Raw genomic sequence first — 18,190 nt, 5'->3', positions numbered from 1 at the left:
CCCAGATAAAGCCGATTTATCAAGACAGGGGAATTGCAATAGAGAAAGAGTTTAATTCATGCAGAGCTGGCTAAGTGGGAGATGAGTTTTATTACTCAAATTGGTCTCCCTGAAAATGTGGAGACTGGGTTTTTTTTTTAAAGGATAATTTGGCAGATGGGGGCTAGGATAGTGGGGAGTACTGATGGGTTTGGTCGGAGTTGAAATCATAGGGGGTCAAAGTGGGTTCTTCTTGCTGTCTTCTGTTCCTGGGTGAGCCAGGACTGGTTGAGCCAGATTATCAGTCTGGGTGGCTCCAGCTGGTGCATCAGAATGCAGGGTCTGAAAGATATCTCAACCACCAATCTTAGGTTTTACAATAGTGATTTTATCCCTAGGAGCAATTGGAGAGGTTCAAATCTTATGGCCTCTGGTTGCATAACTCCTAAACAATAATTTCTAATCTTGAGGCTAATTTGTTAGTCTTACAAAGGCAGTCTGGTCCCCAAGCAAGAAGGGGGTTTGTTTCAAGAAAGGGTTGTTATCATCTTTGTTTTAAAGTTAAAATATAAACTAAGTTCCTCTAAAAGTTAGTTTGGTCTTTGCCGAGGAATGAACAAGGACCGCGTGGAGGTTAGAAGCAAGACGGAGTCAGTTAGGTCAAATCTCTTTCACTGTCATAATTTTTGCAAAGGTGGTTTCAAGTTTTGGTGAAGATTAAATGAGATAAGGTTTGTGTGGCACTGAGCACACTGTCTGGTGCATAATAAGCCTCCAAATATTAGTGATTATTAGCATTGTTATTATCCATGCTAGCAATACCAAGGACATGGTTGTAGGAGTAGAATCCCAGAGTAGAGATGGTGGTTATGGAAGTCAGGTGGGATGAGGAATGAGGCTAGCAAGTAGTGGATGGGTCATCCTCATTCCACAAGGCAATAGGAGATAGATGTGGACAAGAAGACTGAGTCAGGAGCTGGCTTTCTTAAGTGAATATTGGAGAATGAGGAGGAGATTGTAGACAATAGTGAGAAAGGACAGAAGTTATTGTAGGTGACTCTCATCATCCTTAAAGGAGGAGGAATGGATTCTACATGACTTTGGAAATGGAGTCGTCTGGAGGAATGATAGGGAGATCTAGCCAGGCAACCCTGGCTCTCAGTACTCTATGGGAGCATGAGAGCTACAGGGAGAATTCCAAGAAGTAGATTTCAGATCCCCATATGTAAAAATCTTTCAACAGCATACATTAATTCAGCAAATAGCCATGAAGCACGTAGCATAGGCCAGGCACTGTTCTAGGCACTAGGGATACAACAGTGAATAAAACAGTCAAGGCTCCCTGCCTTCATGGAGCTTACATTTATTTTTAGATAGGATTTAGCAGAATGTAAGGGCCAAGTAATACATGCAGGCCTTGATAGTTCCAGAGAGTATTAATCCAAAATAGTTTCTGTTCATTCCAAAGTCTTAAAGCCAACACTTTAAAGCAAAAATTTGGGTGGAGTGTGTGACGCGGGAAGGATTTGGGGCTTTTTTCTTAATGTTTTCAGACTGTTTCTAAACTAGATCTATTTAGGGGAATCTTATAAACTGTGCTTTCAAAATCTTTTTAGTCATGTGTTTGAGAGTTCTGGGTATGTAGACAACAGACCTCATTGAGGCTGCAGCCCCTTGTTCAATTATGTATCTCCTCTACCTGAGAATAATAACTGCCTGCCCAGACATCTGGGTTCTATGGTTCTAAATCTGAACACCAAGTACAGTCATGTATCACTTAACGATGGGGATATGTTCTGAGAAATGCCTTGGTGGTTATTTCATCACTGTACAAACATCGTAGAGGTACTCACACAAACCAAGATGGTCAGCCTACTGTACACCTAGGCTGTGTGGTATACTGATTGCTCCTAGGCTACAAACCTGTACAGCATTCTGTGGTCTGAATACTGTAGGCAATTCTAACACAGTTAAGTATTCGTATATCAAAACATACCTAAACATAGAAAAAGTACAGTAAAAATACAGTATGGTAATCTTACAGGACCACCATTGTATGTGTGGTATGTCATAGACTGAAATGTTATGTGGTGCATGACTCTACCAAAAAAAATGAAACTGCATTATGCAGTTCATAACTATACAAAAAAAAATGCAACAGGAATCAGGTCCCTGGAAACTGGAAGTGATGGAAAACATGTAAATCAAAAAGTCTTTGGAGGGTGAAGAGCAAACACAGATCAGAAAGTTAATGTGAATAGAGGCAAAGAATATCTGCCTGCTATGTAAGAATGTCTTTTTTTTTTTTTTGAGACAAGGTCTTCCTCTGTTGCCCAGGCTAGAATGCAGTGGCATGGTCATAGCTCACTGCAGCCTCCACCTCCTAGGCTCAAGTGATCCTTCCACCTCAGCCTCCTGAATAGCTGGGATGACAAGAGTGTACTAGCACACCTGGCTAAAAATTTTAATTTTTTGTAGATACAGGGTCTCCCTCTGTTGCCTAGGCTGGTCTTCAACTCCTAGGCTCAAGCGATCCTCCCGCCTTGGCCCTCCCAGTGTGCTGGGATTACAGGCATGAACTACCATGCCCAGTCAAGAATGGCTTTTGGAAATTCTTCCTTTAAAAAACTCACTCTTCATCTATGTTAAAATTCTATGGTATTTCATTGCCCAGCATGCAGAATACAGGGAGAAGCTGGTGGAATATTATCAAATGTATTTAAACATGTGACAACGTTTTACTTAGCTTCCAATTACTAGTAGACTTCAGAGGGCAGAAGGTTGCCAGCCTATTCATCTGGTCATTACTTATCTTGACCAAAAGCCCATGAGAATATATAATGAAAGAATAAAGCTTTCATTACCATTTAATGTTTTTCCTTAAAGCCTCATTTTAATACTGTTAAACCAGATTTCAGAGAATGTCATAATTAAGATTTTTATAAAAAGAAACCTTTAATACTATTTAAACATATAATGACTCCCAGTGCTACCTGAATTCATTCACATCATAAACCAACTAAAATGGGCTTTAATCTGTACGGTGACCATGCTGCCTTTACTTAACCTTAATATACCACTATCAAGACCAATTTATGAGCCACACTAAAATAATTATCATTGTTTTATTATAATCTCACCTTATTAACCAGAAATGTTAATCTGGTTAATCATCTACCATATTCACCAGACTCTGAATAATTGGCAGTTCTTTTAAAAAATCAAATTTATCCTGGAAAGAGGAGTATTTGCCAACTCAATGATGTTTTAAAGAATGTGCTAGGGACTCATGGCCACTCTAAAAGAGGAGTTCCAGAAATGTTGAAGCATTTTGGGAATAACTGTATAGTCTTCCAGGTCTTTTACTTTGAAGAGAGATGACTTAGATGGATAGATTTGTATATACCTTTGGGATTCCTCAGATTACTTTGTAGTCACAAGTCAGATTGAGTTTTGACTGGAGCAGGTCATTTGGCAACTATTTGATAGAAAAATATTAAATAGTATTTATCAGAAAGAGAATGTCTTGGCAGATCTCTGAGGCTTGTGTGTAGGTGTTCTCAGGAATCCTCCCAGGGAACCTGCTCTTGTGGGTTCCTTGGGAATTATTTCAGGTGAGCAGCAGGAGCCCTTAAGGCCGAAGAGACTGAAATGCAGTAAGTAGGCTGGAGTCAGATGACGCGCCACAGCCACCATCTCCTGACAGTGGACAAGTCACTCTCTAGAACCTATTTTCCTAATCTATCAAATGATGGAGTTGGACTGAACAAGGGCTGCATTTCTTTCTAGGATTTTCTGGAAATGGGGATTATATCCATGCTTTCGTTGGAGATTTTATTTTAACTAAGGATGCTGAATGCTGAAGGAGAGGAATTTTGTCTACAAACAAAATTTTTTTATCATAAAAGTAATTCATACTTTGTGTAAAAAATTACAACAATGCAGAAGTGTATAAAGCAGAAAGTAAAAACCTCTTCCCTTAACTCAGCACTCAGGTTAATTGTTCTCTCTCTCCTGAACAGGACATTCAGGCTCGCACTAGCCATCTTTGAGGGAGTAGTTAAGATTCTAAATCTTTTCCTATGTTTTAATGGTTCTTACAGTTGGTGAGATAGAAGAGTAACATTTGTGGAAGTCTTTTTTTTTTCCTTCTAAAAAGGAAATTCAGATCATCTAGCCCAATTTATAAATCCATATGAAGAAGTTAAGTTCCAATACTTGAAAATAACTTAGAGTAATATAAAAATTGCAAAAGACAAAAGAAAATATATTAAAATGTTAATTAATAGCAGTTTTACAGAGGTGACAGGATTTTGGGGTGTTGTTTTTTTCTGTTCTTCTTCCTCGACTGAGGCAATACATTTTGTGTTACTTGTATAATAAAAAAGTAGATTTACATACCAGAATGGTTGATTGGCTTCAAACCAAACAGTCCAATAACTGACGCATTAAATCTTTATTGACTAAACAGCTTAAAAAATTATTACTATTTCCTTGTATTTGTTGTTGTGAATTTTACTCAGAATTAAAGATAAATGATTAGTAATTACAGGAAAACTAACTTGTAAAAATCTTAAAGACATTGAATGGGTTAATGTACTGAGCAGCTACGGAATGCAAGGCACTGTGGGAGTAGGGTGAGTATACTCCCCACAAGGGCTCAGGGTCAGGCAGGGGAGGTGAGATAAAAACCCACAGCCATACACTAGCTGGCCTGTCCTGAGGGTTGTGAGGCACAAAATGCTAGGAGACTAGAGAAGTAAGAAATGTCTTGACATGAGGAGAAATCAAGGAAAGCATGGTTTTAGAACATGTGTGGGATGTTTTTTGTATCGAGACTGAAGAGGCTTTTTAAAGTGGAGGGAAGGCAAACTGAGGCATAGAGATGCCAATACCAGGTCTTGTCAGGAAGAACAGAGTCCAGTTTGGCTGCAGGATAGGGCATATGTAGGGGAGGGGATAAGACTGGCATGGGGGCAGAGGGGGACTTGAATGCCAGGTGACAGAGTCAAAGCTTGCACTCTAATAAGTAGGTGATTGATAGGTGATCTTGGGGGCTTTTGAGCAGGAAGAGTGATATAATAAATCAGCATTGGCTTAGGACAATCCCTTTGGCTTTGGCGAAATTGTGACTCAGGTAAGGGACAGTTGGGGGAGACAAGGATGGGAAGATGCATGATAAATGGGCCCTGAGCTTGGCAGGCAACAGGAAGGCAGTGCAATGTTTTGTAGAAATAGACTTAGCAGAGCAGGCGCCCAGCATTCAGTGAGACCACAGTTCAAACCCCATACAGATTCTTAGCCACTGTATGACTTGAAGGTGATACTAACTCCCCTGAACCTGTCTCATCTACAAAATGGGCATAGTAGCACCTATGTCATAGGGTTGCTTTATGGCAGGTAATCATTCCTGTAAAGCATTTAGCACAGCTCTGATGACACATGGGGAATGCTCAGTAAATATTAATGTCACTAATTCCAGTCAATTCCATTAACTGGAATTAATTAGTTGGAGTTAGGAAGGAAACAGGTGTCAGCTGGGTCGACTGAAGGAAGCAGAGATCTCAGGAAGCAGTACATGGTGGTACAGTGGGAGCATGGCATCTGTGGGGGAGACTGTCTGCAGTGGGACCCCACCTCTATTGCTGGCCAGCTGTGATCTTGTACAGGATACTTAACCCCTTTCTAGCTCAGTTTCTTTAGCTGTAAAGCCAGCGCAGTGTTACCATGGAGCTGGTATGTGAAAGCAATGCATGTTAAGTGTGTAGTATGTGCCTGATACATTGTTAGTGCCCAGTAAATGTTAGTTATCAGGTGAGGGGTGGGATGCGGGGTTGAGTAGATTTGCCTCTTCCACTCATAGAGGCAGGATGTGCAAGGAGGGGTGGAGACATGCAGCAAGGGATTGGGCATGAAGGTTTTCTCCAGGCCCAGGGAGAACACTCGGCCTGGAGATATTCAGGAGTCCCTGGCCCAGAGGAGATTACAACTCTGCAGGGATATGAGCCATGAGTGGAGTGTAGACATAAGCCTAAGGAAGCAGACACTTCCAGAACAGAGGACATTTGCTAAGACAGCTGGCCTGGATGCTTGAAAAAGTATCATGGGAAAATATGTCGGGGTTGTTGTAGACTGAAAGTGACTAGAGTTGAAACCAAAAGAATGTATGAACCTTGATGGGACCTGGTTGTTGTTGTTGTTTTTAAAGACGAACATTCTGGAGACAATTGTTGAATACTGATTAAGGGCTCTGTATTAGAGGCTATAAAGAAGTTACTGTTGATATTTTTAGGCATGATTATCTTAATGTAATCATGTAGAACGGTGTCTTTGTTCTCAGGAAATCTATGTGGTAATACTCAGGGGTTGAAATGTCATTATATGTACACATGCATGGGGTAGAGAGAATAGTAAATCTGCCAAAATGTTAACAACTATTCAATCCAAGTGGAGAGTATGTATCTGAGTATTGATTGTGCTAGCCTTTCAACTTTTTCTGGATGTGTGGAATTTTTCAATATAAAAAAATGAGAAAAAAAAGAGGCCTATGGAAAAACTGGGAACCAGTATGCAACAGGAAAAGGAATTCTTTGAAGGAAAAACAGGATCCACCTACCAAGAGAGCAATTTCAAGGGAGAGATTAAGCAAAATGAAGGCTGCAAATAGATCATCATATTTGGTCACTGAGAGATTGTGGCAGCTTGGAAATAGTCCAGTGAAGCATAGAAAACTGACATGTACCCTAGAACTTATAGTATTTTTATATATATATATATGGGAAAAAAGAAAAGAAAACTGACCCAGAGTGAGGGAGTAAAAACTGGGGAGGAAGGATAGGCAGCCAGGACTTGTTGGCCCTTCTGGGTTAAGTCTTTCTTTTCAGTAAGAAAGGGAGACTGCACATTGCTGAGGAAGAAGAGCCTGGGGGAAAGGGAGGGACTGAGACAGCGAAAGGGGGAATACTACAGGAGGAAAGACCCAGTAAACGTGGGAGAGGAATGGGATGGAAAATGACAGGTAGATGTGGCCTTAAGCGGAGGGATGCTTTCCCCTTCAGCCCAGAGGTGAGGACTATGACGACATGTGGGGAAGAAACCCTCTTCCTAGTGACAAGGGGATGAGGTGATGTCTTGCTAAGGTGGCAGATGTGAGGCCTGAAAGTAGACATATGTGCCACACTTGTCATTAGGTCTGAAGCAAGGGAAGGATGGCCGAGGGGAGACAGAGTGCACCTGGTATTGGTTGAATAATATGGGCCGTAAAAAAGCGGGCTCTGGGACTGCCCCGATGAGGGCTAGAGATGATGCGGGTCTACAGCAGTCATGGAAACTAGAGGGGACGTCCCTCCTCCACCCTTCAGAACTTGGTGTTGGGCAGATTATGCATTAGGAACTCTTTTTTTTTGGGGGGGGGGTAAAAAGCTTTCTCATTTCCACGCACCCTCCACCTTGGGCTGCTGGGTGTATAGGCACATGGTGTGATAAGTCTTTGGTATGGAATGAAGCTCTAACCTTTCAAAGTCACCAGGTTCGGGTTCCCAGCCCTAAGTGGCCATGGCACTGGGTGGTCTGGGTTCACGGGGCTCCTGGAGCTCTCGGGTGTCCCGTGTGCCACCCCAATTCCTTGCGTGCATGCCCACGAAAGGCCGCCCAGGCACCCCCGGTGACCCCATGGAAGTGAGTTTTGGTTCTGCTCTGGCTTCGAAGTGCTTCTCAAGCTGAAGCCTTAGGGTGTGGAAGATCCTACAGTTAGCTGGAGCTTCCGAGTGAGTAGCGGCTGCGGGCCTGGCTTCGGTTACGGCTTCGGTCCCAGCGGGGTCTGAAGGCATTGGCATTGGACGGAGAAGCGCTGTCCTGGGGTGGGGAAGTGGCCACACCCCTACAGGAGGACCTTTGTGATGACGCAGCCGTCCCTGTCACCCTCGGGGTCGTCCTTGAGCGGCGGCGGCGCAGCGGGGGCCCAGCCCAGGGCGCCCTCACGGCGGCTCACCTCCCGCAGCCGCGCCTGCAGCGCCTCCCGCTCGGCCTGCAGTTCCCGGCGCGCCTGGGCCGCGGCGCGCTCCTCCTCCTGCAGCGCCCTCCGCCTCCGCTCCAGGGCGCGCTCGCCCTGCTCCACGGCCGCCTCGCGCCGCTCCAGCTCCCGCTCCCGCCGGCTGCCGCGCACGGCCAGCGCGCCCATCTGTTCCAGCAGGCGCGCCCAGTCGCCCTCGGGGGCCGCAGCGGGACCGGGCGGCGGCGGGCAGGGCGCGGCAGGTGGGGAGCTCCGGGCGCCGCTGCTCTCCAGCTCCCGCCGGTGCGCGCTCCTCAGGTGCCTCCACAACGCCGAGGTCCCCGCGTGGAAGCCCGGGCCGCGGCCCACCTGCTCCCCGCACAGACGGCAGGTGGCCCAGTGGCCCGACGGATGCCCGGGGCGCCCCGGCGCCAGGTGGAAGTAGCCCCAGGCCTCGGAGTATGGCGCCCCCAGGCGGCCGGGAGGCGTCGGCGTCGGCGCCGGCCCCAGTCCCGGACACTGACCGCCCCGCGCCGCCGCGTCGTCCAGCCCGCGGGCCTGGTCCATGGTGCAGGCCGGCTCGCTACTCCTCATTCTGCGGCGCCCGCACGCTGGGGAGCAGGGGAAGAATAATAATGAGTGTTAGGATCACGCACACAGCTCCTAGACTACAGTTAGCCTAAGAAACCATGCTGCCCTCCATTTTCTTACCGATAAAAAGCCTATAGTGTGTGTAGATAGTCTAAGTTTCTTTCTAATTAATCTTCAGTATTAAGTGTTGATTCCTCAGAAAAAACTGTTAAAAATATCTAGCCATTCCTATACTAGGAATCCTCTTTGAAATCAAGTGGGTCCCCAGTCAACAAGTATTTATACTAATAGCGGGAAGCTAAGCTGCTTGAACGGAAAGAACTAGCTAACTCCGTGCTGTGTCTGTATTAGCTTTAACTAGTCTCTGCTTTCTTAACAATAACAACAACAACAATAAAAAAAGGTACTGTCTTCAGAATAACAGCTAGGCTCCCTTATGCAGTCTTCTCTGGGTGCTGCACAGCACACTTGAGCAATGACCAGAAAAGACAGCTTTGGGAATGAAAATTTTGTTTCTTAAACTTAAGGAGTGGAAGAGCCAGTGGTGAACAGCCTTTTAAAAAGCTTTCAAAGACTGTATGTTTTTCAAGATAAAAATATGTTTTTGTGATTATAAAAACAATCTACTTATGAGAAAATCGGCAGTACTGAAAGCAATGCTTTTAAGATATGCACATTTAGGAAATAGCAATATCCAAAGCAGCATTCTAAATTTTTACCTTTAAATTAGACAGTGGGTAATTTCCCAAGGATTCTGGGGTCCCTGTCATTGCCTCAGGGTTTCCAACCATCTCAGGTGGGTAGGAACAATGCATGCAACACGATTCCTGAGTTCTGAAGAACCATCAGCAGTGCTAGGAGTAAATTCAGAGGACAGGCAGGCCAGTGAAAGAAATGCATTCAAACCACCTTAAAGACAGATACTAGAAATACTGAGCAGCGCCATGCCCTGGTTCACTTTTTCTAACCCTTTCATAGATACCCAAGGCATAAAACAAATAAAATTAGTTTTCTTTATTGTTTGTGCTAACTAAAAGATCCCCTCTACATATTTGCAAGATACAAAGTTTGCTCAATACTTTTAATTAAGGAAGAAAAAGAAATAAAATAACGTCTTGCTTTGTTCAACACAAAATCTGTTAAAAGGATCCAAACATAATGCAATGTCATTGCACAGTCTTTTTTATTAGGAAACTAATTCACTACTGCAATAACCTATTAAAGAAAAGGGAATACAGAAAAAGGTGAAGTTTATTCGTTAGGAAATAAGTTCACAAAGGACCAAATGTGTGATTCTAGATAAATTTGCTTTGAAAGTTGAAAAACAATGAGAAGAAAACACATGACAGACTTCTTGAGCTCTTCTGAGAACTTAGGGAGAAAATCAAGGGCAAGGTGAGACCCAGGCACAGTGAGATCAATGCTGCTCATACTGTCAGATTTTGAACCAGCAGCCATGGAGATGACAAAGTTCCAGAATCTTTCTTGTTAAACACAACTGGGAAAAACTGAAGACAAAGATGAGAATAGGAAAAATCAGCTGCTATAGTTACAGTAGCATTTAGTGTAAACTATGAATTCAGTTGCTAATAGTCTTGTTGCAGACGCACTGTACTTTTCTAAACCTAAGTATTCTTTTTCCCACCAAGCAAGTCCACTCCGGATCAGGTATGACATTTAACATATCATTTTTTTAAAAGGATAACAAATATACCAGAATCATCAAAAAAGACAAGTACCATGCGTCTTCTAACAAAGAAATGGCTATTTACATATCTTCTGATACACAGGCATTGATTTAAATATGGTCACTTATGATAAAGAGCAATTAGCATAGAAAATCTTTAGAAATTAAAGGCTACATTTTCCCCCAAGAGATGTATTACATTGCTAAAGTCTCAAAAGTGGGAGAAAGTAGGATGAGGAGTTACAGACCACCTTCAAGAATAGTGTTTTTATGGCCAGTAAATATTATGGTTATATAACATTATGGTTGCTAAACAGAGTAAGATTTAAGTGTTATAAACATTTTTAATTATCTAACTTTACCTAAAATTTTTCCTATACTTTTTTCTTTTTTAAAATTTCTATTTCCTTCTATATTGAATCTGATCTTTCCTGAGGTCCTTTTTTATTACTGGACAAACACAAAAGTGCAGAGACTATTATAATGAATCTTTACGACTAATTTACTTTATAAATTAAAAGGGATGTAAACGTTTCCTATAACATCAAGAGTATTGCTTTGCATTCTGATATGCTTTCTTGAGCCAAAGCTTGGAAACTGCACATAAACCCGCAGATTCTCTTACTTGTGCCAAAGTCTGAGAGTCATCCTTACTGATGTGCCCCTGATAGTGCCAGAGGTGACCGATTACTGTCATGCTTTTTACCTCTCTGGGTTTCCTTAAAAACTGGAATGCCCAGAGGGAGTGTCGCACAGGTGAATGCCATCTGTTAGGAGTTAAAGTGGGCACAAGGGTGAGAAGCACTGACTTTGATGTCTTAATCCCTTTGACCTAGTGGAAGCCTCATCTGAGCCAGGGACAGGCTGCATCACAAATGTCGGCCAGCACAGCGCTGCCCCTCCAAGGGTGGCAAGGGGACATCCTCTGCCTGGGCAGCCCTTCGATTTTGGAGGTCTTAACCGGTGGAAGGCAGCACGGGGCAAAACTGCCTCACCTTCTCAGTCCTCCACATCATGCGGCTATATTCTAGCTCAATACAATCCTCAGTCTCATTATCTGCTGAGTGACCAGCAGTCTATGGCCACAGGCCGTAACAGCCTGGTTAGCTGAGCAAACTATCACAAGGACAGAAAACCAAACACCGCATGTTCTCATTCATAGGTGGGAATTGAGCAATGAGAACACGTGGACACAGGGTGGGGAACATCACACACTGGGGCCTGTCGTGGGGTGGCGTGGGAGGGATAGCATTAGGAGATATACCTAATGTAAATGACGAGTTAACGGGTGCAGCACACCAACATGGCACATGTATACATATGTAACAAACCTGCACGTTGTGCACATGTACCCTAGAACTTAAAGTATAAACAAAAAACAAAAAACTCGAGTGCATTTCAGCTGCCCCTGCAATGTGGAGGGAGAGAAACCTCTTCAGACACTTCAGCCACAACCGTAACACACAAAGAGCTCTTCAAACACAATAAAAAGACAAAAAGACCGACAGAAAAACAGACGAGAAATATGAGTAGGCAAATGACCTAACAGCAAACTCCACTGGCCAGGAAATTTATGAAAAGGTGCACAACATCACTTATATTCAGGGAAATGCTATTAAAGTAGCAATAAGGTATCATTTTACATCCATCACACCAAGAAACATTAAGAGGTCTAACAGCCAAAGTTACAAGGGAGGTAGAGAAAAGGCACACTCCTCAATTACTAGTGAAGATGGGATGGATTTCAGGAAAGCATTCTGGCCATTTCTTTTCTTTCTTTCTTTTTTTTTTTTTTTTTAAATTTTTTTTAAGACAGGGTCTTGCTCTGTCACCCAGGCTGGAGTGCAGTGGCACAATCATGGCTCACTGCAACCTCTGCTTCCCAGGCTCAAGAAGTGATCCTCCCACCTCAGCCTCCAAAGTAGCTGGGACTACAGGTGCATGCCACCATGCTTGGCTAATTTTTGTATTTTTTGTAGAGACAGGGTCTCTGTTGCCCAGGCTGGTCTTTCTTGAACACCTGGGCTCAAGTGATACACCTGCCTCGGCCTCCCAAAGTGCGGGGATTACAGTCGTGAGCATACCCAATGAGAATGCATATCATTAATTCTGTGGTTAGCTAATAAGAAGAAAATGAAAAGTAAGAGATCCCTCAATTTTTCCTTGAACATTTTTTAAAACTAACACAAAGGTGCCAATGAATTTGAGTATTTTGCTTACATCCATCCACTCCATCCAACTCTCATTCAAATGCTCATTGTGCACCTGCTAAGGTCAGGTGCGTGCTTTCTGCCAAGCATTCCAAGAGGAATGTCACATAGTCTCTGCCCTCAGGAAGTGTACGGTCTGGTTGGGAAAGAGATGCTTCCAACAATTCTGATACCTGTGTGATAGGGCCAGCTGCAATTTCTATATTAATTAAAAATAGAGGCTGGGCTCGGTGGCTCACGCCTGTAATCCCAACACTTTGGGAGTTCCAAGCAGGTGGATCACCTGAGGTCAGGAGTTCGAGACCAGCTTGGCCAACATGGTGAAACCCTGTCTCTACTAAAAATACAAAAATTAGCTGGGCATGGTGGCGGGTGCCTATAATCCCAGCTACTTGGGAGGCTGAGGCAGGAGAATGGCTTGATCCTGGGAGGTGGAGATTGCAGTGAGCCGAGATAGCACCATTGCATTCCAGCCCGGGTGACAACAGCAAAATGCTGTATTGAAAAAAAAAAAAAAAAAAGATAACCTGAGATTCTACTCCTGGGCATCTCTTCTATAGAACTATCAGCACCAATAAACACAGTCTTGTATCAGAGATGTTCATGTAGAATGACATCAGAATCTACATCAGAATCATGTAGAATGACAAGAAACTGGAAGCAAGGGAATGCCTACCACCAGGAAAATGGCTGAGTATATAACATATGTTCATACCAGGGAATATTATACAGCCATTAAAGAGGAATAGGATGAAGTTCTGTTCAGTGTCTTACAAGGATATCTGGAGGAACTGTTCAGGGAGAAAAGAGAGATGCAGAAGAGTGTATAATATGATCCCACTATTATTAAGTAATATACATATCTGTAGAGGCGATATATAGCTATAGATGAAGAAAAATAAGGAGATACTATGGTTGAGGCAATGGTAACTGATGTGCAAGGAGGGAGAAGGGGAAGAGGTAAACACAAAAGTAAAAGCAATGAGGTACTCAGAAAGCACGCATGTGATCACGTGTATACATTCAGGGAAAGTGTGTATATCACAGGATCTCTACGTAAATAAAAAATAATTTTATAAAACAACCCTTGGGCCTGGGTGTGGTGGCTCACACCTGTAATCCCAGCCCTTTGGGAGGCCAAGGCAGGTAGATCACCTGAGGTCAGGAGTTCAAGACCAGCCTGGCCAACATGGTGAAACCCCGTCTCTACTAAAAATACAAAAAATTAGCTGGGCGCGGTGGCGGGTGCCTGTCGTCCCAGCTACTCGGGAGGCTGAGGCAGGAGAATCGCTTGAACCTGGGAGGCGGAGGTTGCAGTGAGCCGAGATTGCACGATTGCACTCCAGCCTGGGTAATAAGAGCGAAACTCCGTCTCAGAAAAACAAAAAACAAAAACAAGAAAGCAAAACAACCCTTGGCTCCTCAAGCATGTGAGCTCAGGCAGGGCCAGCCCAGCCTTAACTGTGGAGGCTGGTGGGACAGTCCCATGGGGAAGCCCACTGCTGCGCCGCTTGGAGGAGGAAACCCAGCATGTGAGGCTGCTCATTGTCACGTGGTTTGCTGTGCTCTGCAGAAGGAGATTCTGTGTTCACACCCAGGATGTCATGGAAAAGGAGCTCATCCCATTCATCTCCCTGGCACAGGGTAGACACTTGGGGGATGCTGCATTAAGTGAAACGAACCTGACTCTGTTTCTTTAGCCCCCGCCCACCCGAGTCTCAATCTTCCCATCTGTCAAGAGAAATAATAAGATTATTTGCCTCTAAACAGGTGGCTGAGATCATAGATAGTGCAAATGATGTCACTGTTGGACTCTCCGGTGTTATATAAATTTAAGACATGAACAATAAAGAAACTACCGATATTTACTGCTCAGACATGCCCACGTTAAGATTTTAATGGCTAAAAGGCAGTTGTTTTTCCCTCTGACATTATGTTATTCAACAGAGTAAGTAGTCTAAGTTGGAGGAATCCCCTTGGGAATTGACTACAAAGAGCAAATAAAAAAGAGTAACAGATCCAAGACCCTTACCCCTTAAATTTATTTTCACTTCCTAAATTGAACTTCATGCAAAATAGGTTATTTATCACTAGGGTAAAATAAGATAATGGGGAGGTTTAATTAGCCAAAGCCCTGTGATAACGCATTTCTTCCTTACCAAATACCCAATGAGAATGCATATCATTAATTCTGTGGTTAGCTAATAAGAAAATGAAAAAAGCTCCCTTAATTTTTCCTTGAAAAAATTTTTAAACTAACACAAAGATGCCGATGAATGAGTATTTTGCTTACATCCATCCACTCCATCCAACTCTCATTCAAATGCTCATTGTGCACCTGCTAAGGTCAGGTGCGTGCTTTCTGCCAAGCATTCCAAGAGGAACGTCACATAGTCTCTGCCCTCAGGAAGCGTACGGTCTGGTTGGGAAAGAGATGCTTCCAACAATAATTCTGATACCTGTGTGATATGGTTTGGCTGTGTCCCCACCCAAATCTCATCTTGAATCCTACTCCCATAATTCCCACGTGTTGTGGGATGGAACTGGTGAGAGATAATTGAATCACGGGCACGGTTTCTCCCATACTGTTCTCGTGCTAGTGAATAAATCTCACGAGATCTGATGGTTTTATAAACGAGAAGCCCTTTTCGCTTGACCCTCATTATAGCTCATGCCGCAGCCAGGTAAGAAGTGCCTTTCGCCTTCCGCCTTCCGCCATGACTGTTAGGCCTCCCTAGCCATGTGGAACTTTAAGTCCATTAAACCTCTTTCTTTTATAAATTGCCCAGTCTTGGGTATGTCTTTATCAGCAGCGCGAAAACAGATTACTAACACACTGTGGTAAAGGTGAAATCAGTGCTCGCTCCTTCGGGTGAATTCCGTCACATAATCTCCACTGGGGAAGGGGTGGGCGTGGGCAGCTCCTGGGAGCTGATGTCTTAGGGGCCCTAACACAAAAGTTCATGCAGTTCAGCATCCCTTCCCCTCCCATGCCCCACAGGGCACAAACGCATTGTTGTCCATCACCAAAACACATTACCCTTAGTACTCGACTCTAATGAAGTTCCAGTTCCTCAGTTGTATAACGAGGCTTCCAAGCTCCTATTTTAAAAGAAAGTTTCTTGAAGCTAAATAAAAGCACTGCTAACATGAAATTAACAGTGGAAATTTTTGAGTGTAATTTCAGGGTGAAAAAAACTGAAAAGACAAATGTAGATTTTAGATATTTCAAGGAAGGAGAGAGAGTAGTGTTGCTGGTACCATGCCTCTGCACTTGCTATAGCTGAGTTTCATTTGAGTATCCATTATTTGGAAGGAGTTCTTAAATCTAAGCCTGTGGAAGACAATAAATTCACATTAATTATCTCTCCATTTGACTCAATTTCTGAAGAAGTTCTATCCTTCTGATGAACTATCAGATTAAATCCCAGATTCCTCAGTATGATGTCCCTGAATACCAATATAAAGAATAAAGGAAGAGATCAAAACCTGGATGAATAATCTGTATAAATATGGGCATATACACAAGGTATGACTATAATATTGAGACTCATCCTATAAAGCACCTACAAAAGTTAATTGTATTATTTTATACTTAAGCTTGTGCACATAAAAAATATTTGGCAGGCTAAAGGCCAAAGAACCAGGCACTGTTCTCAAAAGGACATAGCAGATTAATTACACCTCTATTTGTCCTTCCATACTCAAGGCTACTTACTGTAGTTGGGTTAACCAGGCAGAGTTTAAATCAATATATGTTGGTTGAGCCTGGATCTTAGATGAGAAATTCACACTAACGTGAAATTCACACAGACATATGTGGAAACACTAAAAACATTTTCTTTTACTTCATCCACCAGTGACTTTAATGAAAGCAGAGCATAATAATTAATACAAGTAATTAGAGTTGACAACTGAAGTGTCAAGAAAACCACAGTTCATCTGTTATCCGTCCATCTCTGTTGAAATATTAGTTTACTGCCATATATTAATCTATTTATAAACAGATCCAGACAATTAGAAAAATTAGTCTGGAATCACCAGTCTGAAGGCTTAGCTGAAGTTAAAAGACAAGTAAAAATGCCTCCAAACTGTAAAACCTGAGTTGGGGAATAAATGGTAAAATGTGTAAAAATTTAGAAAAAGGTTATATGTGGACTGTAAAAAATACACTGGACTCACAGGTAATTAAGGGGTGAATCAGAGTTGTTTCCTAAATGGCATAAGCCAAACTCTTAGATATTTCTACCATTAGCTAAAAGGCAGAGAAGCACTCTCTCTCTCTATTAATGCACTTTTAAAAATGAAAATTGTGAAGTGTTCTGCCCTTAAAGTGGACCTTTATTTCAGGCCTGCATTACTTTGCTTAATAGATATGGTCCTAAAGATTAAGGTGGTGATCCATTTTATCTTGTAAAAATGCATAATTTAATCTGAGTTATAGGAATTTAAAGCTGCCCTACTTTGAAGGCCTTTGTGACTCAAAGATTTTTTTAATTTAATTTTTAAATTGAGAATTACCTGGCTTGGGCTTTTGGTCTTTTTATAATACGTATTGCTGTCTACTTTTTTTTTTTTATTATTATTCTTGGCTGCCTCAAGCTATTCTTGCCTCCAAAAGGTGTCAGCATTATGAATAAAAACAGCAGAAAATAATTACCCTAATTAGGTCAATGTATTAAGCTGTTTCTACAACTGTTTCTCTTAAACACCTTATCTTTGTAGTCTTGGCTAATTAGAAATTCGACTAGTGGTAAGTATTTATTTTTTTCCTTCAAGGGGGTTTTTGCTTTGCTAAGCCTCGGGCATTTGGTTAGTGCAAGAAATCACGGAAACTGCTCCAGCGGACTCCGAAAGGAGCGGAAAATTCTTTTGTTTGGGGGCCATGAGGGGTGGGGGAGGGGTGGGGATTCTGGTGTAAGCTTTTGGCTTGCATTCGCTTTCTCCCTCCGAAAGTGGGCGACATCAAGCAAGTCCCAATTACAGAAAGAGCCCACTGCAGGGCGCCCAGCCACTTGCCCAGTGAAAAGACTGTAATCAGACAACTTTAATAAAGGGAGAGCAGGAGAGTGGTGACGAATTTCCACATTCCGAACAAGCTTGTCGAAAGGGGAGTGCAGGGAAGGAGCAAGAATGAGGCACTGGAAGACGGTGAGCGGGGCCTTGCCACAGAATCCCGGGCCCTTGCCACAGAATCCCGGGCCCACCTGCTTTCTCACAGTCGCGACAGCCGGCCCGGAGAAGGGCAGCCCAGCGAAGGGCACGCCCCGCGCGGGTGCCAGGGAGGCCGGCAGGGGCGTCCGCGGTCGCTGCTCACCTGCGCTCCCCGCTGCCCGGCCCAGCCCGCCTCGCCACCGAGTCTGGAAGCCCACACTCACCCCTTTACCCGGGAAACGCGGCCGGAGCCGGCGGCGGGTCGGGAGTCCGGGATGGTAGATCCCCCTCCAGGCGCCTCGCTGACATTTTGTCCCGGACGGAAAACCTCCGCGCGTGCCCCTTAAAGACACAGCGCTGCATTCACATGTCTGCGGGGAAAGGGGGGCCGTCACGTGTGGCCTTCGCCCGAAAGCGGTAGGGGAGTCGCTCTGAAACCGCCAAGGATCGCGAGCGACAGATTTGTGTTGGCCAGGGTTTTAAGATGACGCAATAGCTGAGTGTGGTTGAAATGTAACTATTCTTTTACAACTTTGCATTAACCTTCCAAGACCTGAATTCCCGGGCCTGAGTCTCAGA

The 18,190-nt window shown here is 43.6% G+C and overlaps 1 protein-coding gene and 1 non-coding gene across 3 annotated transcripts; both read right to left on the bottom strand.

Moving 5' to 3' along the window:
* Positions 1–4,245: 4,245 nt before the first annotated feature.
* ZBED3 (zinc finger BED-type containing 3) lies at positions 4,246–18,091 on the bottom strand. Of its 2 annotated transcripts, XM_016953114.4 has the most exons (3): positions 17,836–18,082; positions 9,280–9,414; positions 4,246–8,580 (listed from the first exon to the last, which is right to left on the bottom strand). In XM_016953114.4, exon 3 carries the CDS (start codon positions 8,561–8,563, stop codon positions 7,859–7,861), a length of 705 nt encoding a protein of 234 aa, XP_016808603.1. In that variant the 5' UTR covers positions 8,564–8,580; positions 9,280–9,414; positions 17,836–18,082; the 3' UTR covers positions 4,246–7,858. The 2 variants fall into 2 exon arrangements, with proteins under 2 accessions (XP_016808603.1, XP_016808604.1); XM_016953115.4 differs by lacking the exon at positions 9,280–9,414 and having other exon boundaries at positions 17,836–18,091.
* LOC112209380 (small nucleolar RNA SNORA47) lies at positions 11,120–11,257 on the bottom strand. The gene has a single exon (XR_002944114.1). It is a non-coding gene; the product is annotated as a small nucleolar RNA SNORA47 (small nucleolar RNA).
* Positions 18,092–18,190: the final 99 nt, after the last annotated feature.

This window comes from Pan troglodytes, chromosome 4 (assembly GCF_028858775.2).
Source record: "Pan troglodytes isolate AG18354 chromosome 4, NHGRI_mPanTro3-v2.0_pri, whole genome shotgun sequence".
Classification (NCBI taxonomy): Eukaryota; Metazoa; Chordata; class Mammalia; order Primates; family Hominidae; genus Pan; species Pan troglodytes.
The sequence above is the reverse complement of the archived record's forward strand: the minus strand, read 5'-3'. Positions and strand labels throughout refer to the sequence as shown.

What these genes read in the sequence shown, in the direction of transcription:
- ZBED3 (XM_016953115.4), bottom strand. Translation starts at nt 8,563, where the DNA reads ATGAGGAGTAGCGAGCCGGCCTGCACCATGGACCAGGCCCGCGGGCTG.